Source organism: Myotis brandtii, unplaced genomic scaffold (genome assembly GCF_000412655.1).
Source record: "Myotis brandtii unplaced genomic scaffold, ASM41265v1 scaffold576, whole genome shotgun sequence".
Taxonomy (NCBI): Eukaryota; Metazoa; Chordata; class Mammalia; order Chiroptera; family Vespertilionidae; genus Myotis; species Myotis brandtii.
The window spans coordinates 1239281-1262463 of NW_005370156.1; the positions used below are offsets into that span (position 1 = coordinate 1239281).

A 23183-nucleotide genomic window follows, 5' to 3' on the forward strand; every position below is an offset into this window, starting at 1 on the left:
TATATACAGTATATAATGTATTCAGGAATAAAATATTGTATGATACAAATGGTAAAATTTTATGCCTGAATATATATAATGAGTTTTTATCTATAGTCACAACTGTAAATAGCATATTTACAACTGTAAATAGCACTTCATTGCCTGGAATATAATATATACACTGAGTGGCCAGATTATTATGACCACCCCATCAGTACAATGAAGTGAATTAATTATGCAAACAATAATAATAATAAAACCTTGAGAGTATTTGCTTAGGAAGTTTTCAATATTCAGTATTTTTGGAAGTGTCAATGAAGTACTGATGGGGTGGTCATAATAATCTGGCCGGTCATAATAATCTGGCCACTCAGTATATATGTATATATATGTATATATATATATATTTTTTTCTCATTTCAGACCAATTCTAAGTGCTTTATCTAGAATTATTGTGTTCATTCTCAAAACAACCCAGTTAGGTGTGGAAATCTTTAAGTCCTGTGTACCATTTACAGATGAGAAAGAGCCATCAGAGTGTCTGTAAAAGATCTGGGAGAATGTGGCAGGCTCTGTGCTTCCGCAGCTCGCATTTGTTAGAGTTCAGGTGGCGGGGCCGGGATGGTTATCCTGGCACATTCCCAGTTTGCCCTGCTGGTGCCCATCACAGAATCTCTAAAGTCCCCTTTTCTCCAAATGGTAGAGCCAGTGACAGGTGGCAAGCCTGAAAGATCAGGCAAGTCATTATGTGTTTCTCTCCATCATAAACCCAGAGCACCACCGCATGTGCCTGACACCAATTTCACTGCCTGTTAGTTTTGAAAATCTCAAAATTTGTCCTTGTGAGCAGGCAGGGTATGAGGGTGTAGGAAGCAGAGCTGGAGTGGGGTGGGTGGGACAGATGTGGAGGAATAGAGCCTTTGTCCTTGTCAGAGAGGCTATCAAAATTGAAAATGCATTGTGCATGTGGAAGACAAGGTTGGCTGTGTAAGCCATCTGACACAAACAGGGGAAGAATGAGGCAGACACTCCATGCATGGTCTGCTGATACCACTGCCCTGACCCACTGCAGTGCCAGCCTGCGGGGGACCCTATAGAGGCAAGCTTTAAATTAACGTCTGTCCTCCGAGAGACAGCGAGACCAAACAGGCGAGCCTTTATAACTAGACACAGACAGGCAGCTGTGGGGCCATCAAAAGAGCCTGATTTACTTAAACAAGCATATCTTTAAAAATCCTCTCTCTTTCTAATTTTAAGTTAAGGCAGAAGCTTGACAGGATATCAATAAGACATTGGTATCAATCGCTTTTAATGTATCATTGTGTGTGTGTGTGGGGGGGGGAAGTGCACTATAAACTGGGTCTAGAGAACATAATTGAATGATCAAAATAAAAGCACTGATTTTGCTTTTTAAAAAGATCTCAGTAATTATTTAATCTTTGTTTCAAATTTCTGCTTAGCTTCACTAAACGAGGTCCAAAAAATGGTTAACTATGTTATTTTAATGACCAATTTAATTAAACTGTATGGTGGTCTGATCACTACTATGTACCTGACCTTCAAATAAATGGTTTTGTTGAGTAGAAAATCACTGCATTAGAGTGGGCAGCGAGATCATTCCAGAAAAACATTTTGTATATTGCCCAATGGCTCAGGCCTGCACACTGTTGTACTTAGACATTGTTTGAGATGAACGGCACTGTGCTCTCATTGAACCAAGGACCTCACTTCTCCAGTGTACTCATACCTTTGACATGGAGATTTATTTCCAGGGCTGCAGAATAACAGTTTTCTCTAGAAGGAGGGTTTACCCACAGTTTCCTCAGGGAATACCGAGGGGACACTGGCTTGCTGTCTCTACAGGGAATTCAGCCAATGCCCACCCTCCAAGAACTTATCTGAGTCCTAACAACAAAATGTTGAGCCTGCTGCAGAAGACTTTTCATAGACTTGGGAGAAGGAGGTGGTCACTCAAGATTCAAACAGAAAGAAACTCTAAATTTAAAAATCTAACCATAGCCCTCACAGGTTTCGATCAGTAGACAGAGTGTTGACCTGTGGACTGAAAGGTCCAAGGTTCAATTCCAGTCAAGGGCACAAGTCTAGGTTGCGGGCTTGAACCCCATTAGGGGGCATGCAGGTGGCAGCTGATCAATGATTTCCTCTCATCAGTGATGTTTCTATCTTTCTATTCCTCTCCCTTCCTCTCTGAAATCAATATCTATATACATAAAAGCCTAAGTGACCGAACAACTGATCGACCAGTCGACCAGTCGCTATGATGCGCACTGACCACCCGGGGGCAGACGCTCAATGCAGGAGCTGCCCCCTGGTGGTCAGTGCACTCCCACAGGGGGAGCACTGCTCAGCTAGCAATGGGCACCAGACCTTGGGCTCATAGCTGGCGAGCACAGCTGTGGCAGCATGAGCCTCTCTTGCCTCCATGGCAGTGCTACTGAGCAGTGGCAGGCGCAGTGGGGCAGGATGAGCGGGAGCAGTGCAGTGCCTAGCCCAGGCTTGGGCTCCTCCCTGGCACACTACTAAATCCCTCAGGGGATGTCAGACTGCAAGAGGGTGCAGGCCAGGCTGAGGGACCCCACTGGTGCACGAATCCACATACCAGGCCTCTAGTATCTATCTATAGATAGGTAGATAGGTAGGTAGGTAGGTAGGTAGGTAGATAGATAGATAATACATTAATGTTATTGTTTGAATATGCAGAACAAATTCTAGCATTTGCCTACTATATCAGGTATGTTGCTGATTATTGTTCTCAGTTGGTGGTATGCATCAGATCCTTCTCTAGTGGTCACTAATTTTGATCAGTGGGTAAAGTTTTTTGTTTTTTTCCAACTGTGACTTAAGCCATCTATGGGGTGGAATCAGGATTCCAGGTTGCCACTACTGACTCCTTGCCTGCCACCTTCTCAAACGCAGTGATCTCTGGGCTCAAATCCTTGGATCCATCGTGGCCCCCAGCCATGCTCCTGTTACTTAATGCTGCAAACCCCTTCTTCAGAGGTTTTGCCCTGTACCTCACTCGTTCTTGCTCATTGCTTTTCCCATGGAGTGAGAGGAATGTTCTCCTGTCCCCCTTTATCAGTGAGCTTTCCCTCACCCCCAAGTCCCAGAGTGAGCACCCCCAATAAGGAAGTACACTCTTCTTTCATCTACCCTGAAAAGATAGTAGGGTATTAGCCATTTATTCCCTTTTCATGGTTTCAGTTACCTACAGTCAAACGTGGTCCAAAAATATTAAATGGAAAAATGCAGAGATGAACAATTTATATGTTTTAAATTGTGTCTTGCACTGTCTCCCTCCACCCTGATTGGGACGTGAATCATCCCTTTGTCCACCATCTCCACACTGTACATGCTCCCCACCTGTTAGTCACTAGGTAGCCATACAGGCTATCAGATCAACTTTTCAGTAGCTCAATTATTGTGTTCCAGTCACCCTCATTTTATTTAATAATGGTCCTACACCATTCACATAACTTTGATTAGAGTATATTGTTATAATTGTTCTTATTTCATTGTTAGTTACTATTTCTTACTGTGTCTAATTTATAAGTTGAACTGTATTATAGGTATGTATATATAGTAAAAAATATACATATAGAGAGAGTTCAGTACTATCCACAGTTTCAGGCATCCAATGGGAGTCTTGGAACATATCCCCCGCAGATAAGAGGAGATACAGTATAAAATTGCATCCCATCTTGCCATGTCTTCTTGAGACTGTAAGATCTGGAAGAAGGAGCTGTGCTAGTATCTGGCCCAGTTTCTGAATAAATATTGGTCAAAAGGATGCATGAAAGCGCCAACGAAACTTCTCCATAGTTACCAAAAACATATCAATTAGACATAATATAGTCACTAAAAGAGATTTCCCATTCAATCTGCCTAACCCATTCTTTACCATATTTTCATCTATTGGTAAGTACTGATCGAAGTGAACTTGCCTTATAATGTTGTATCTTCTAGGGTTTCCCCACCTTCAGACTGGTGTGGTCCTTCTGCTTCTAGGGTGCCTACTTTTCTGTATGTGCCCTGACCAGGGATCGAACCTGCAACCTTGGTGTATTGGGATGATGCTCTAATCAACTGAGCTACCCAGCCAGGGCATTAAATGTCTCTTATGGATGACATCCACAACCCACTACCAAATTCCTCATTCTCTCTTCATATTAACTCCCTTTTGGTCAAGTTTTCACTTTTGGAAATAGTTCAAGTGATTTAGTTCCCAAAAGTAGGATGTTCTTGATACATCTTCCTCAGAGGCCTAGATCAAGGATACTAACCACTGACACTGCCCAAATTATGTAGTTTCTTAGCCTTCAACTTTTCTGTTTATGTTAGAGAAGAAGCCACTGCCATGGACTCCCCTTAGAGCCTAAGAAATTGTCTCATAAAATTGCCATCTAAAGTCCTTGCTGGGACTGGGAGACTGTCTTAAATGAGAACTATTAACTGTACTCCATCAGCTGATCCCTTATCCATCCCAAGAAGAGGATTAATGAAATAAACAAGTATGTCTTTTATGAAGTCCCAGCTATTCAAAATACTTTGTCCAAATGTAATTCATAAGGAAAGAAAAAAACCTGGTGTTGAAAGCCTTCCTGAGGTTTTCAGGAGACCAGAAAAAGACTGCCTCTAAGAAACACCTATCGTCCCCACTGGTCTCCTGGTTATATGGCTGATGGTTCCTCCATCTTACCTGGTGAAAGGAGGCACCTGGCTTGTTGAGTACCTGATGGCAGCTGTAGTTTTAAAAAATGTGGCAACCACATGGCAGCAGCAAGTTGAGACTTTGTTTTTGACGTTGCCTGCTCTGCCCTTGCATCAAGTACAGACATGGCAAAAGCATCAGCTGATAGGAAGGTCTGTGAATATGAGTTTGCTCATCAGGGAAATACATTTTCTATACATTCTTGGTTATTGAAGCCATCCATCACAACACTGAGCCCCCTCCCTCGTGCCTTTGCCTAACAAGGGATGCCTGTCACGAGGCCCACTCTATGTCCTCTATTAGAGGCCTGAGAACAGAATCCAAACCATAACTCAGTGAACACTTATGTACAATTTATGACCGACTGTCAGGCTAAACTACTCGCACAGACTCCAAATCTGCTTTAGAAATAATACGATGCTTTTTAATCAAAATTTTTCTTTGTCCTTTATGGTTGCTTTGTTTAATGATAAGTGCCCAATTAAGTGGGTCTGTATCTCCTTTGGGAAAATGAAAATTCATAGAAAGATACTAAATTGGACAGTTTCATCTGTTCCCACTTTAGAGAGCTCTGACAAGAGAAGGGGAAGTTTTATTGTAAAGCAAAGACTTTATATTCATAGTTTCTTCTCAATTTCATGTGGGCTACCTTATTTTTTTGTCATCAACACTGGCTACTAAGTGGTCACACCCTGCCTGGAGTCAGAGATTGGAATTCGCACGGGCCCTGAAGCTTGGAAATTGTTTAGGGAACAGGACAGAACTCCCTCGCAGACGGAGGCTATTTCTCATAGGACAGTTACAGCAAGAATGGTGACTAGAGGCTTGACAGGGAGATTTTCTCAGGCCTGAAAAGTTGTTCAAAACAATGGTCTTTCTTAAGATATAACATTTCAGCCTTGCCCTAGCTCAGTGGTCGGCAAACTCATTAGTCAATAGAGCCAAATATCAACAATACAACGATTGAAATTTCTTTTGAGAGCCAATTTTTTTAAACTTAAACTATATAGGTAGGTACATTGTTATTAACTTAATTAGAGTACTCCTAAGCTGGCCTTTGCTAAAAACGTCCTCAATCTGATTGAGGTACATTCACTGAGGTCGATCCCTTCCAACTCTCCCATACACACTTCCCTAGCTGGTTTGGCTCAGTGGGTAAAGCACTGGCCTGCGAACTGAAGAGTCCTGGATTCAATTCCAACCAAGTGCACGTACCTTGGTTGCAGGTTGCAAACTCAATCCCCACCCAGCCTTAGTCGGACCCATGTGGGAGGCAACCAATCGATGTGTCTCTCTCACATCAATGTTTCTCTATCTCTCTCTCTCCTCCTCCCTTCTATTCTCTCTAAAAATCACTGGAAATATATTCTCAGGTAAGGATTAACAAACAAACAAGCAAAAAATTTCAGCTATAAAGGGAAAGAAATTCTGACACATGCTACAGCATGGATGAACCTTAAAAACATTATGCTAAAAGAAATAAGCCAAACACAAAAGGACAACTACACATGCTACAGCATGGATGAACTTTAAAAACATTATACTAAAAGAAATAAGCCAAACACAAAAGGACAACTATTGTCTGATTCCATTTTTATGAGGTACCAAAAGTAGTCATATCCATAGAGATAGAAAATAGAATGCTGGTTACCAGGGGCTGGAAAGCAAGGAGAAGGGGGAGTTGTTATTTAATGAGTCTCAGAGTCATTTTTACAAGATGAAAAGAGCCCTGGAGATTGGTTGCACAACGATGTGAATGTACTTAACAATACTGAACTTTACACTTAAACATAATGAAGATGGTCAATTTTATGTTATGTGTATTTTACCACAATTCAAATTTCTAAAGTAAAAAGCAAAGCATACTTTGGAGGCAGAAAATGAGAAATGGCATTTACAAGGTTTAATGGATATTCTTTAACTGGTAGAAGCTTGAGGAGTTGACACAAGAGATTAAATTTTTTTGCTTGATGTTTATCTACTCTTACAGAGGAGGGGGTGGGAGGGTGGAGATGGGGGAGTGTGTAAAGGATCTAATAATATTCTGAGGAAAAATTTAGTACCCCCACAATTTTCGTTTCCTTGTTTTTCACAAGACTATGTGCTTTTCTGTCATCGCGTACAGAACAAGGTCTGATGCGTGTTTTACAAAGGACTATTGATGGCATGTCTGTGTGAATTGCCCGAGCCTTGGTCACAGCCAACTTCTGTGGGACCCGCTGCCCCGTCTACAATACACTCCAGTGTGTTTGGCCATTTATGAAAGGTCAGAAATGAACTGAGAAATGGCTAGAGTCAAAAACATGTGGCCCTATAAATATCAGAGTCAGACAGTTTATTCCATTTCCCCCACTCTGGCTTCTCACCCCATCTCACTGTCCCTCTCTTTCACTGTCTGTTGAGGTTCCTGCATTTTGCCCGGTGCCTCCGACTGTGAAGTTGCATTATAAAGAGCAGACAGTGGCCAGATTCTTCACCTGGTGATAGCACCTTGTGCCCAGTCTGGTCCTTAGCGCCATTAATATAGCTCTTTATTTTCACCCTTTAAGATCTCCGGCTGCAAAGCACCAGCAGTGCGGTCTGCAATGTTCTGTTTTCTTTTAAGGGTTTCCACTCCCCATTAGTGGCAATTTTGCCTGGTGACTAAATTTGATGCCAGCCGTGTTTACTGAGCTGAGAGTTTGTAGGTTTGGGCTGTCAGTCTAAGAACAAATTGGAACGTTCATTATGACTTTAGCTGCCAAACTGGAAGACTTTGAAGTGACGCTGGAACATCTGCTCATGGACGTGTTTGTAAGTAAAGACTTTCACTTATTCCACGTGCAATAGGCCCTTCTTGCCACCCCCACAGTCTTTGAGACTGTCCCCATTACTGAATCTGATTCTATTCCGCACCTTGCAGTTCTCTCTTATTTCTTACTGATGTGCCTTGTGGGGAGAACACCATAAAGTCTCTAAATGCCTGAGGGGGCGGGGTGCTCTGTGCAGATTACATAGCAGAAAAGTGACTTCTAAAATCCAGCAACTTCCAGAGTCAGAATAAACGGGATGAAGAAATATAAAACAGTTGCCAGAGAGACAAAAGTAGTTTCAATGGGTATTCCTTGAGAGAATCAGATTTGTTTGAGAAGTCATCATTCCAGAAAAGAGGAGGGAAGTGGGCTCAAAATTCTGCATTTTTCAGATGGAGACGCCAAGGGCAGGAGAGAGCGAGAACTCCACTCTCCTCAGAGCCCCAGGCCCGGACCTGGTCACTTCTTAGTTATTAGGTTACCAAGACTTCCTCGGGAGTTGATTTTATGGGATGAGGCTATTTGGGTGACTCGTTTTTAAAGAAACAGCAGGTGACAAGGACACTTCTGTTCTTGTGATGATTTTAGAAACAATCTTTGGAAACTCCTGGCACCCGTAGCAACTTAAACATCGCTTCGACCCCCACACTAACCACAAGCATTCTTAGTCTTCTTTCTGGGTTTTTGGTTGGTGACAGGTCTGTCTGTTCTGTATTATTGATGGCGTTTAGGGAACGATGGACTGTGAGAAACAGGCAGGTGGTAATGCAGCTGAAAGGTGTTCTCCTTCCAAGAACAACACTGGCGCTGCCCTGGGAAAGGCGGCTGCGGTGCGTTTCGAGGACACGCCAGTCTGCGTCTGGAATCTGGAAAAGACTGTGGAGGGTGAGGGCGGGCTGCACATCACGGAGTCCCTCTCAGGAACCTTTCAGGAAATGATGTGTTTTGGCAGATGTGAGAGTCTGGGGCTTTTTTTCATTATTAATTTATAATTTGTCTTCGAACTGAAGCAACATTCTGCTGGCAGGATTCCTAGAGAGAATTAGCCTTTCCAGGGCTGGGTACCAGGATTCATTGGAACGTAGGGTCGGGAAGTTGTGACTTAAGGAGGAATGTGTCAAGAATGGGGATCGTCCTTCTGCATTTCCAGGGATGGAGGTTCATGGGCAGCAGTAAGAAGAGAGAATGGGCAGCAGGATGGGGGCATTGCTTTGACAGCCGATGTCCTCTGCCCAGCCACCACTGCCGGCCACGGTGGGGCTACTGGGGGTGGGGTGGGGGTGGGGTCTCCAATGGGGGATTTTGTGGCATACCAAAGGGCTGGTGTGAGTTTGGTCATTTCAGGGGAAAAATTCATCAGGGAGTTATTTCATTTAAATACCACAAAGTCATTAATGTATTACCTTTTCTCCTTAACTGCCCCTGCCCCACACCATTTTCCCAACACCTTCACCACAAGGATCTTGTTTGGAAGCTCCCAGATACACTCCCTCTTGGAAGGAAATGCAGCCACACACTCCATCCTCTTCTGTAAATACAACCCATAATGTCATGGCCCCACCTGAGATCCTTACAACGTCTGATTTGGACTAATCATCTAACTACTCCCTTCATTCAGCATTTCTCCTTCAATTCATCCTACCATTGTCACCTCCAGAGCAACCTCCCCACATTCTATTTTTGCAATTAATGAGAAATTATCATTTAGACTAGTTTTAGGTTCATAGCAAAATTGAGCAGTAAGTACAGAGAGTTCCCGTGTACTCCTCCCCCAACACACACACACAACCTCCTTCCCTGTGGACATCCCACACACGAGTGGTTACAATTGATGAACCCACATTGACACATCATTACCACTCAAAGTCAATAGTTTACATTAGGTCCACTCTTGGTATTGTACACTCCATGGGCTTTTCAAATGTGTAATGATGTATCCTTCATTGCAGTATGTACAGAATAGTTTCACTGCCCTAAAAACCCTCTATGCTACATGTGTTCATCCTTCCCTCCCCTCTAACACCTGGTAATTGCTCATCTTTTTACTGACTCATAGTTTTGCCTTTTCCGGAATGTTAGAATTATATAGTATGCAATTTATTCAGATTGGCTTATTTCACTTAGCAAAATGCAGTTACGTTTCTAACATGTTGTTTTATGTCTTGATAACTCATTTCTTTTTAGGACTGAACAATAATCCATTGTCTGAATGTATCACTTTTTTTATCCATTCATCCACGGAAAGACAACTTGGTTGCCTCCGAGGCTGAGCAATTATGAATACAGCTATTACAAATATCCATGTGCAAGTTTTTAGGTGGACATAAGTTTCAATTAATTTGGGTAAATACTAAGAAGCTCCATTGTTTGATCATATGGTAATAGTTTAGTTTTGCAAGAAAATGCCAAACTGTCTTCCATGGCTGTACCGTTTTACATTCCCTCAGCAGTGAATGAGAGTTCCTGGTGCTCCACATTCATGCCAACATTTGGTATTGTTGTGGCAAATCAGTGTTTTGGATTTTAGCCATTCTAATAGGTGTGTAGTGATATATCATTGTCTTAATTTGCAATTCCATAATCATATATTATATGGGACATTTTTTTCATTGCTATCTGTATATTTTCTTTGGTGAGATGTCTGTTCAGGTCTTTTGTCCATTTTTTAATCTGATTGTTTGTTTTCTTACTGTTGAGTTTTAACTGTTTATTGTATACTTTGGATACCAGTCATTTTTCAGAAACATCTTTTACAAATATTTTCTCCCAGTCCACTGTTTGTCTTCTCATTTTTTTAACAATGTCTTTTGCAGGACAGAAAATGTTCATTTTAATGAAATCTACCTTATCAATTATTACTCTCATGGATCACTTCTTGGTGTTATATTTAAGATGGCATGGCCATACCTGAGGCCACCTAGGTTTTCTCCTATGTTATCTTCTAGGGGTTTTAAAGTTTTGTGTTTTATATTAAGTCTATGATCCATTTTGAATTAATTTTTGTGAAGGGCATAAGGTCTCTGCTTAGGTTCATTTTTTTATTACATGTGGATATTCAGTTATTCCAGCACCATTTAGTGAAAAGACTATCTTTTCTCCATTATGCTATACTTGCTCCTTTGTCAAATCAGTTGATTATATTTGTGTAGATCTATTTCTGGACTCTCTACTCTGTTCCATTAATCTGTTGTCTATTCTTGCACAAGTACCACACTATCTTAATTTGTGTAGCTTTACATTAAGTCTTGAAGTTGGGTAATATCAGCTCTCCAACTTGGTTCTTTTCCTTCAATATTGAGGTGACAATTCTGGGTCTTTTGCTTTCCATATAAATTTCAGAATCAGTTTATTGATACCCACAAAACAACTTGTTGAGATTTTTATTGAGATCATGTAAAATCTATAGGTCTAGTTGGGAAGAACTGACATTTTGACACTATTGAGGTTTCCTATCCTGAACACCCAATATTTATCCATTTATTTAATTCTTTGTTGATATCTTTTATCAGCATTTTCCCATTTTCCTCATATAGGTCTTATATTTTGTTAGAATTAGCCTACATATTTTATTTTGGGGTGCTAATGTAATTGGTAATGTGTTGTTGTTTTTTTAATTTCAAACTCCACTGTTCATTGCCAGTATAGAAGAAAGCAATTTATTTTTATATATTAACCTTGTATCCTGTAATATTGCTATAATTGTTAACTAGCTCCAGGAGTATGTTTTTTAATTCTTTCAGATTTTCTACGGAGTATGTTTTTTAATTCTTTCAGATTTTCTACACGGACAATCATGTCATCTGTAAACAGTGACTGTTTTATTTTTTCTTTCCCTTGTATTTCATTTTCTTGTTACATTAGCTAGGACTTCCAATACAAGTTTGAAAAGCTGTGGTGAGAAGGACATCCTTGCCTTGCTCCTGATCTTAGTGGAAAGCTTCAAGTTTCTCACCATTGAATACTAGCTGTACCAGATTTTCTACATGGACAATCATGTCATCTGTAAACAGTGACTGTTTTATTTTTTCTTTCCCTTGTATTTCATTTTCTTGTTACATTAGCTAGGACTTCCAATACAAGTTTGAAAAGCTGTGGTGAGAAGGACATCCTTGCCTTGCTCCTGATCTTAGTGGAAAGCTTCAAGTTTCTCACCATTGAATACTAGCTGTAGGCTTTTTGTAGATATTATTTCTCAAGTTGAGGAAGCTCCCTTCTATTCCTAGTTTAGTGAGGGAATTTATCATGAATGGGTGTTGGATTTTGTCAAATGCTTTCCCTGCATCAATTCCTCTGGTAAAATATTTTCTCCTGAGGGCAGGCCTTGTTAAGAGGAACAGAATGCTCTGACATACCTCCGTGTACACATCCCTAAAGAATATTGAGAATGAGCTTTGAAGTTGCATGCACTTGGATCTCAATCCCAGCTCAGCACCTCCCTAGTCATGAGACTGTCTGCAAGTGTTGAATCTTTCTGAGCTTTTTGAGCTTTGATTTCCTTATCAATACAGTGTAGCTAATACTACACAGTTTACAGGGTCACAGTGAAGATTGGAAAGAGGTAATTTAGAGCAAGTGACAGGGCCATGCTTGATGCCAAGGAGGCACTTGATGAGTTAACTCTCTTCTGCCCTTTGTCTTCCCCTAGAAAAGGCATCTGTTTTAAGTCCCTGGCCACAAAGCGTTATTTCCCATTCTTCTGCTTCTCAAGCTCTACTCAATGTAATCACCTAACTCCCCTCTTGAATTATCAGGGGTTTTGGTTCTGTCAAAGCACAGTGTTTCCTCCTTACTTTAACCACAGTTGTGGCTGTTTCTCCTGCCTGTTACCAAATTGCAGGAGGCACCTGGCCCTGAGCTCTGCAGCCAACAAGGGATGGAGCCCTGGGCAGAGCTGTGCTTGGCTTCTGCTCTGCAGCTCAGCTTCTGAGGTGAGGACTCTGAGCAAGGTGACTTTTGGCTGCATTTCCAAAGCCATTTCCCAGGAGAGAGCCAGGGAGACTGTCTGACATCCCACAGGGCTTGGAAGGATTAAAAACCCACATAAGAATGAGGGCAACTGACATCCACGGGACAGTATCTCTTCTCATCCTTGCTCGGGACAACAGGCTTTCTCACATGCGTCTAATTGTCTAGAAAGAGAATTTCCATCAGAGGGCCATTAGCCTTGGCTTTCCTCTAAAGCTCAGAGCTGCTCATTAGGATGTCATCCCACTATCTCAAGAACAGCTGTTTCCATATTGACACTTCCTTTCCAGGATTACAAAAGGCCACTGGGGGGTTTTGTGGGATTGCAAGGCTTCTGTAAGATGAGATAAAAGGGACACATCAGACCTGGTGTTTCATAATTAGTTGTCACCACTCTGGGGCTCCTGTAGTTGCTGCAATGCTGCTGGGTTCATGAACAAAAATAACACACATGGGTGTGAATGAGCAGACACACACACACACACACACACACACACACACACACACACACACAACACCGCAGTACAGTAAAGAGCACAAAAGGTGAGCTCAGTCAAAGTGTATGAATGACTCTTCATGACTAGCTCCAGAATTGCTAACAATGCTGTGGCTGGTGTAGATGTCTTGTTCCTTTTGTCTATCTATCTTCACCTTGTTTCAAAGGATTCAAGGGTCTTCTGTCCAAAATACAGCTTGGAGGCTTCATGTCACCAGCAGGTCCATGGACTAAGAACCCTGTAACATACACTGAAGGAAAAAAGAGCAGAGGGAATTAAGCAGGTCTCCCGAAACACTGTTTGTTGCATTAAATAACCAGCTATCTAGATTCAAGTTTGTTCATTCAGAAAGAGGCTGGGGAGCTCCAGCTCTCCCTTCCAGCATTCCATGCACACTTTCTCAAGGCCCTCCGTGACCTTCCGGTTACTACCCACTGCTCTCAGTTTTTATCTGGCTTAAACTCTATAACATTGCTCCTTCTGTTTGTAATTTAATTCTTGCTTTTATCAAAATAATACACATGCATGACAATGTTAATAACATTCTAAAGTTCAAGAGTATTACAGGGCTTATAAAAAACACAGCCCCAGACCCTTTCTCTCAGTCTCTGAGTCCCTCTCCCCAGGGCCACCACAGATATCCCTTTCAGCTGTTGCTTCTAGTAGTTAACTCTATGTTTCTCAATAATATAATTATATTGTGATTTCTTAATTGCTCAATTTTTGGCATTTTTATACTGCCTCCCTAAAGGATGAGGCTTTAACTTACTCCACATTCCACAAGCACACACATATCTCTTCTTTCTTTCAAATATATCTATATCACAGTTTAAATAAAAATTCAGTTTTTTATTCTACCAAATATTGCTTACAGCTGAGAAATATTGTATATTATGATTATATATCTGAATTTTATGACTTTCTGTTTTTCCAGGAGTTAATAATTGCCTTGTTTCATTGTTTTCTTAATATTTACCCCTCAATCATTTTTCTCTAAATTCTTCAATAGAACTACTTATCTCCTCTTAATTTGAGAAACTCATCAAATAATCAACATATTCTCTTTTATTTTCTTATTTTTGAGATATTCTTCCTGGAGTCCTTCGTCCTCCTGCAACAACTGGGCTAGCTTCTAAGTCTCTTGTATGACTATATTTTTAGGATCCTCTTTTCACCTCTCCTGTGATTAGTTCTTATTTTCTTGGAACTTATGTTCTTCTCTCTGTAGGTCTAACTTTCTTTTGCTAGAGACTATCTTCCAGTAAACTTCTGAGAAAGGGTGAGTGAAAGGTGAACTTTTTGTTCTTGAATATCTGCCCTCACACTTAACTAATAACTTGTTGAGTGGTTACTTATCTGCTGTTGAAACCTAGAGCTGCATTTCTATGCTTGACTCTTAAGTTCCAGGTCAAAATGTTCAGGCACCAGAAGCTCTGTATGTCTGAAGCTACTCATTTTCATCTCCCCAAACATTCTCCTCTTCCTGCGTAACTAACAAGACCATCCTTCCTCTAGTCCAGTGGTTCTCAACCTTCCTAATGCCACGACCCTTTAATACAGTTCCTCATGTTGTGGTGACCCCCAATTTCGACCCCCAAAGGGGTCGCGACCCACAGGTTGAGAACAGCTGCTCTAGTCCCTTAATATAGAGGAAAACTGTATACCTCCCTCCATCATTTATGATTCCACAATATCTTATATTCAACCTCTCACCACTATCCTACTGCTGGACTTAACCATTGCTTATTTGGACATTTGCAACAAACTTGTAATTGCTCTCCTGGCCTCAAATACACTTTGTTTCTCCATGGTACTATTCATCCTCTATCATTCAAGTTCAAAAAATTTAGGCTAGATGGTATTACTTCTTCCCCCAAAAGTAACTTTTAATGACTCCCTCTTGCTCACAGAATAAGGTCTAAAATATATTTTTATATGCTGTACAAGTCGAAATCTGGTCTCATTGTCATTTTTTACTGCCTTTTTTTCTCACATGTGATTCTACTATTTCATTTAATTTTTACAACAGTCTATTATCTGTGTTCATACTATAGAGGTTTAAAATTCAAATAGAATGGAGTACCTCTAAGCAAGCAGTAACTATTAGAATCCCCTACCCATCCTCATTTATATCTAAAGATCTGTCCACTAAAGAAGAAATAGCTAAGATTTTTCCCATTCTGGTCACAATCTCTTACTGAGAAACCCTAGGCATTTTGACTTCTGAGATGTTGGGAATCCTCTGCCGTGGTCGGCAAACTGCAGCTCGAGAGCCACATGTGGCTCTTTGGCCCCTTGAGTGTGGCTCTTCCTAAGCCTTAGGAGTACCCTAATTAAGTTAATAACAATGTACCTACCTATATAGTTTAAGTTTTAAAAAATTTGGCTCTCAAAAGAAATTTCAATCGTTGTACTGATACTTGGCTCTGTTGACTAATGAGTTTGCCGACCACTGCTCTAGTGCATACTCAAGATAAACCATAATCCCATGATGTGAGATCTCCAACCACCCATCTTTCTAACAGATCAAGTGCTTTCCTTCTTCACCTTGGGGAAATACAGACCACATGGCTTACCCCAGAGACCCCAGGACAAATGGGCAGTTGCCCTTCGGAGGGATATGTTCCTGGCAAAGGAGAGAAAGCTATCTGATAGCCCAAAGAAAGCCATCCTCCTTTGAAACACCACAGAGATTACTTAAATAAACCAAGATGAACCATTCTCCTGTTGAAGAAAATGACATGTTAAACTTCTGAAAAAGGGAAGCACGGACATTAGAAGATTTAAAAGTTGATTGTTAGCCACCCAATGCTTATCTAAGACACCTGAAATTTGGAGGCTAAGCCTAGTAAAAATAAAAAGTCGACATTCATTGACTATTTGAAGGTGTACTATATATATTCCACTAATCCTGGGTAGTCAATACCATAGATAAGGACATTATTTATTTTGCCTTTCTAGGTGCAATTAATAGTTTACCCTGTGCAAACTTTATAAACATGGCAAATCAATGCTGGTTATAAAAATCCATCCACAACTGATAACACATGAAAAAGGGCTTTGCAAAATGGCCTTGAAAGCCAATCCACACAGCCAGCCCCGCACGGGTCAGCTTATTACCTACTTAATCACACAGGCACCCTGGCAATTTTATTGATTTGTCAGGACCTGAACATGACATCACTCCTAATAGCACATGCAGTAAGCCATTACCACCATGCAGAATAGCCTTTATCCCGGGCTACAGCCACTGATTGCCTGACTTAGCCCCCTGCTGGGAAGGGCAAGTGGTGTTCTGATGGGGCAAAGCATACCAAAGCCAGATGTGAAGACCTTCCTGTGGAGGTGAATAGTTGTATGATTCTGACAGCATGTTGATAAGCCTGGTATTTAATGTCCATGAAGCAAGGGATGCTAAGACAGAATACTAATTCTTACAGGCCGTTCATATTTTCCACTTGACTTTCTCCACAGCTTGATTATTGCCATCAAGATTGAGTGAGATTCTGGGATGCCCAATTAGCATGTAAGGTTTTCATCCAGCAAATGCTGCGTTTTCTTCCTACCCTGGAAGAATGAAGGTCTGGCTTCCTTTGGGATGGGATGTGTGTTTTTGCACTGATGGAGATAGAAGGTCTTATGCCGGGCTGATTCTCTTCTCCTACTTACTAAAATAAAACATACCAAACAGGAAGGGTCCAAGAAGAAGCCTGCTTACCACCCAAAATATGTGACTAAGCTGGCTGACCTCCAAGGAATTCAGATGGATAAAACACAGACGTTACAAAACAACATGGTGAGGTCCAGGAGGCTGTTGTGGTGATGGAGGCAACAGGCGAATAGTATGCAGAATTGAGAATGGAAAAAACGAGGGGTGTGTGTGTATGCCATTCACAAAGGACTTTTACAAACACCATTTCATTCTATCCTGTTGGGTAGGTGTTCAAGTACAAGCTTAGGTAAAAGCTTTTTTCACTTCACTACAAACATAGCTATAGAGAGGAGCGGAGTTTGAACAACAAAAGAAAACTCTTCCCATAAGCAAACGTTCCCTTATATCCTGAACTGGTGGCCTGGCACCTGATGCATAGCAGCCATACAGGAGAGTACAGTGGTTAATGGAGTCTGAAGCCACTTACAGCATCACTTGGGCAAGTCACTTCCCTTCTCTATGCCTCGATGTTGTCAACTTCATTTAGGGTAAATAAGAGCAGCTATTTGATAAAGTGTTGTGAGAATTAAATGAACCAACATATTTTAAAACCTTTAAATTATTGACTGCAATTAAATGTGCCATATAAGGGGGTTGCCATTATTCTATTAGACACACAAAAATAATTGGTGAATGAATGATGTGGCATACGCAATAAAATGAAATAAAATTGTTTTAGACAAGGGCAAGGCCAATATCATAGAGCTCGGTATCAGATACCGGAAGAACACAGACAACATAATCTCAGGAGCAAGTAGTAGAGGCACTGACCTAGTACACCAAACCTTTACCAGCCACAATATTCAGAAGTAAAAAAAAAAAAACAAACACAATTCAGTTTAAACTTCTTTTATTTATTTTTTGCCTGTCTGTTCATGAAGACCTATTAAATGAAACCCAGAATGTAGTCAAAGTAGACAAGGGAAAGGGAAAGAAGGAAAGGAGGGAGGAAACAAGAAAGGGAGGAAGGAAACAAGGAAGGAAGGAAGGAGGGAAAGGAGGAAGGAAGGAAAGAAGGAAGGAAAGGAGAAAGGAAGGAGGGAGGGAGGAAAGGCAGGGAAGGAAAAATTTATCTGCCCACCCAGGTGAGCTATAGTTCTACCCACTGTTTCTTCCAAATGCCATAGGAGCAGGAACAGTGTGTGCAAAGATGGTAATGCTAACAGTGCACTGTGTTGATGCAAACCTTAGTTAAAACCGAGAGAAAGGCAAACTCTCCTGCTCTGGTGAAGTGCAGATACTCTCCCAGGCCCCAGCTATGAGGTCTGGTGATGACTGTGTTGCTTGATGTCTTCGTCCTGTTCTTAGGGATATTAGGTTTCATGTTTGGCCTAAATTCTGGCCACTTTTCACATAGAAAATTATGGATGTAGGCAGTGTTTCAGTTTGCATAACCTCAGTCACAGCTTCCTCTAATGAGATGTGACATGAATTACCAGGTGAGCTGAGCTAGGAGCTAAGGGACATGGTGTGGGATGTTGAAGAAACACAGGCCTCCTCTTCTAAACTTCCCTCCTTCCTACTCTAGGAATTACCCAAATTGGTTAGGACTATGTTTCCTTTGTGTGTATGTGTTTGGGTCGATCTCATCCTATTTATGCTCCTACCTGTTTTACCTGGCAATAATTGACAAGGGCAAACTTCGTTCAAGGCTATAGCTTTTCCCCTCCCCCAGCTCTGTGGGTGATGTCTGCAGTGGGAAAGGAGGGGTGTGGGCCCCTCCTTCCTGGGCAGCCTCTAGCATGTGCAGGGTTGAGGTGGGCGGGAGAGGCCAGGACAGGAAAGTCTCTCTCCCTCTGGTACTGACAGGTGTTTAAACCCAACTCTTGTCCCTGTGGTGTGCTTCATGGGGCTTTGAAGACCCTTCCTGCCTTTCCCATTGCTGGGGGTTTCTCAGTGCAATTCCCTGGCATAGCCAGGCTTCCCTTCAAGATTCCTCTCTTCGCCTGGGCCCCACACCCAGCCCCTTCCAGGGGGGCTTGGCTTGCTCTTCACATAACACACTCAGTACCTAAGAGGAACCAAGACCAACTCTCTCAGCCACCACATCTGACCCAAAACAGTGGGATGGAAGTTACTCCCAATATCCCACTCCTTCCTTCCCTTTCCTGCCAACAGCTGCTCCAGTCAGTCCATTTTCCTTTAAAAAAAAAAACTCCCTGTATCCTCCCAAGATGCTCCTCAAAGCCCCTCTCATCAGGCCCTTAGCCAGGGGACATTGGTTCCCACCTCTTCCTCCTCCCCCTTCTCCTCTAACAGCCTGGAGGACAAGGTCAACTTAGGGCTCAGAACTGTTCTCAGTCCCCCCTTCCAGCCCCTGAGTGGATGTGGAAGTGGATAATGGTTGGTACCCATTGTCTCAAGATCTCCAATAAAAGTGAGGAGGGCCTCCTTGTAATATCCTTTTAAATTTACTTGAATGACGTTAACAGAGGCATCTACACTGTGTGTTTTCTATTGTCTTCGTTTCCTTGATATAAGCAATATTTCACCTTTTACCAGAGAAAGAATGCAAGTGAACAGAAAGAGAAGACATAACACTTTCCGAATGGATTCTGCCCATCTTTTCCCAAGGGCACTTCAGCTCACCCCCCTGCCCCAAGCTCCTGGTGGCCCCAGGCTGTCCCCTGACCCTGGAGCTTCATTATGGCACCTATTGTGCACCGTGTCCCCAGTTACCAACCCCCCACCAAGCTGAAATTTCTATCCTATAGACAATTTTTTTCGTATTCTGCCAAATGAACAAAATAAAGCATTACCAATGAGCATGCTTAGTGCTAGTGAGTTATACTGAGGTAAGATATGCACACATGTGGGCCTCTAGATTGCCAAGGGTCAGCTGCACAAACAGCCACTTCAGGCACTAGGCCAATAGCTGGAATAGTACCCGAGTCCAGTGTGTCACTGAGCAGAGCCCAGAGGTTGCAAAGACCAGTCCTCATATCTGCGCCATGACCCAGGCTTCTGTCAGGGGGACCCGCCCTGCCCACGGCTTGTTAGCTGACACCAGCTCGGCCAGGGCCTGACTTGTGAGTCAGCTATTGCCCCTGTGCCCACCCACTCTGCCCGATGAAGTTGGCCCCCTCCTGCTGCTGCCTTTCCCAGGACCCGGTTGTAAACTGCCTTCTCTCTGACAGGCCTTCATCTCCAACTCCCTTTTCCACCCCAGTGCTATGCCTGGTCAAGAACACCCATTTGATTTGATACATCTTGCTTCAGTGTATCAAGACATTGATTTATCTGAAATGTGGTTCAATCGTTTCCTATGGATTTTTGTTCCAGAGTTTGAGTGTAAACATTTTAATTGAGACTAGAAGGAAATGTTCAAAACAAGCAACCCCAAACTTCACTGGCCTTGAGTGCTCTGTTCCAGGAGGCATCAAAAGCAGCAGCTTCAAGGACGCTAGGACAGATGTGTGTCTTCTCCACCCTATCTCCCCAGCGTTCAGAGACACCCTATCCTGGTCCCATCCTCCCCATCGGTCCCATGGCCCTTATGCTGTTCCCTGGGTGCACAGGGAATCCCCTTGTCCACCACACGCTCTCTCTAAGTCATACTCTGCTCTCTTTAGTTCTTCCTAATTCACCATCTTCCATTTCTTTGTTCCAATGAATCCCTGGTCCCCCAGTGCTGGTCCTTGGCTCTTCACCCTCAGATCTGTTCCCTTTTCTCTCCCTTGCCTGGGTGGCTAGTTTCATGCCTTCAGTGCATAAAAGGCACTGGTGGGAGATCAGAGGGGGTAAGAAGGGAGAAGCAGGGCAGTCCTCCCCCACCCCCACCCAGCATGGCATATGACTCCAGCAGTGGTGGGGTCCCCAGCCTCGGTCAGGTGACCATCTCCTCCCTGTGTCCCTCAGACCAAGGCTTATGCTGGCTTCCTGCTGCCTCCCCAGCTCCTGTGGGCTTCTTTCTCTTCCATCACCTGTGCTTAGCTCCAGCAGACATTGAAGCCGTGGTTCCAGAGACCCCAGAGCTGCTACATCTAACACCATTTCCTGTATCGAAAGATGTTTTTCATTTTTCTGAGGGCTCACGGATGTAGCTCCTTTTTGGATTTCCAGCCTGCTGTCCTCTGATCAAGTCCTCTGTGACTGGGGGAGCGGTATAACTGACTTTGGTTTTCAGCTTGGCTCTGACAGTTCCAGCTGTGCTACCTTAGTCGACTTCTGAAACCTCTCTGAGCTCCGCTTCACCACCTGTACAATATGAATAATGAAACTCAATTCTGCCATTGAGACAACCTTTGGTAACTTTCCAACATGTTGTCTACTTCCAGCATGGCGGCTACTGGGCACTCATCAGTCCCCTCACCTCTCCTGAAGTGGTCACATCCCCTAAGGTGTGGGTGCATATCCCCTCCAGGGAAACATGTTTGTGTTAGTGGCCTTCTAGAAATAAATACTTTAGACTCAATGATTAATTTTAAATGTACAAATCTCAAACACCCACAATTAGAAAGGTGGTTTTGGACAAGCTGACCTTTGAGAGCCTTCCTATTTCTCTATGAGGACTGGGGAGGGCTTTGGGCCACCTTCTCCTCTCCATTAGCTGGAAGGAGGTGCTGATATGAGAAATGATCCTGCTCCCCGTCCCCTAGGGGGGAAGGGAGAATGTGTGGGGCTCAAATGTGTGGGAGTCTGGCCCAGGGTTATTTTTGTTTCCATTAACATTCTCTTCTATATGTATTTTAACCTTAATCAATTGCACATGTTTTAGTTTTATTTGCACTTAGTTCATTAAGGTGTCCCTTATGATTTGAACTATGCCATGAGGCCTTAAGCTCTTCAGTGAAATGTTCATTAATACCCCTGGGAAACAGGAAGTTGCATTTAGTCAAATATAAATAAAGTCAGCTCCCAGGGGCTTTGCCCTGGCCTGGGTCAGGAAGGAGACAGGGACTTCGCAGTTGATCTGATCCAGTGCCCCCTCTCAAACTGCGCTGGAGGAAGAAATTCCCAAGACTCCGGACAAATAAGTGCTTTGAAAATGTGCCTGTCCTTTGTTCAACACCATTATGTAGTGAAGTGGGGTTTTATAAAGGAAAGAGATTCTATTGATTTGGCCAAATAATTGGGTATCATTCCAGATTTATTGAAACCAGGCAGTGCAGGGAGGAAGTGAGGAATGGGAGGAAAGGTATGGAAGCCTAAACCACCTCGCCAAAGACGCCTGCAAGGCCTGTTGTAGAGCTTTCCGTCTTTCCCGTCTCTCCTGCTCTCACCCTCTCACTAACTCTCTGGCTGCACATATGGAACCAATTACCAACAAAGCCCGATTGTTATATATTTGGAATTTCCCACATCAACTTGATGCTTTCTTTAACTGCCTCTTAATGTGTGTCTGCTCTGGGTGACCAGACCCACATTTCCAGCCTGCCCACCCCCTCCTCCACCCCTCCCTCCATTCGAAGAGTCTTTTTTCTGATTCATTTTATAGTGGTATAAAATTCCACTCCTTCCCTTCACACCCCACCCCCACTTCCTATTAGTTTCTTTGAATAAACAGAACATTCTTTTCCATCGTTTTCAATAAACTGCTCTGTAGAGAGTAAATATAAGCTGGTTCCCAAAGCATATGAGTGATATCAGGTTAACACCCAAAAGCATGGGATGATTACAAAGGAAATGGCATCTCTTTCATAAAACCCAGAACGGAGAAGAGCAGTGGATTTGGAAATACGTTTAAAAGAAGGAGACTAAAACACTTCCAACCGCGGAAGCCCCTAACTTGCTTTTCTTTGTAGTCATTTTCTCGGCTACAGAAATAGGCAGTTTTAGGGAGGAGCAACGATGGGGGAGGGGCAAGTACACAGCATATCCCTTATACAGTATTACAGAAAAGTTAAAATTTTAGAGCATGTGTACCCTCAGACAACCTGAGAAGACTGTCTGATACAGAATTATACAATAAGATTAGAAAATAATAGGCAAATGTGATGGATGAAAATGAGCTTGGACAGCTTTGTTCAGAGCTTCATAAAGTAAAACACAACTTCTTCATGTTTACTGGCACACATAAAAATAAATGTTCTATAACAGACATTTAAAGAGGAGGTGCCAAATGCAAGTAGATTTGAGTTGATTCATCTGAACCACGTGAACAAACATTTTTCCCTCCTGTCTCTCACTCTTTCTCTTTGTGGGCTGCATTCACATATATAATTCATTGTATGCCTACCTTTATTTTCTATGTGTTGGAAAGCAGGAGGGAAAAAAAAACAGATATGCATGTCTGTTGCTCAGGGTCATACTATAATTTATGCCTGTGAACAGGGACGACCCCCTCCCCCCAAGTCCCTAATGTACTATGTCACTAGTCCTCAGATACTTTTTCCTGTGCTGGGAAGAGAGAAATCAGAATGCAGAATTTCCCCGGAATCTCCGCACCAGATGGTGATGTTCCAAATAGTCCTCTTAAGGTGAGCACGTGACCTACTGTACAGCCCAGGGGCTCCGGCCTCACGTGACGTAATGAGTAATACGTCTGATAGAGCTTTGATTAG

The 23183-nt window shown here is 42.5% G+C and overlaps 1 protein-coding gene across 3 annotated transcripts in view; it reads left to right on the top strand.

The window, feature by feature from the left end:
• FRMD4A (FERM domain containing 4A) overlaps positions 1-23183 on the top strand; it is a 608042-nt gene that overhangs the window by 252435 nt on the left and 332424 nt on the right. Inside the window, exon 1 of one of the 3 annotated variants that reach the window (XM_005878895.2) lies at positions 7460-7507. The exons of the other annotated variants lie outside the window; for them this stretch is intronic. Coding sequence (XP_005878957.1) covers positions 7496-7507 — 12 coding nt within the window. The 5' untranslated portion in view covers positions 7460-7495. Of the gene's footprint in view, positions 1-7459; positions 7508-23183 lie in introns of those variants that run through there. 3 annotated transcript variants of the gene reach the window in all.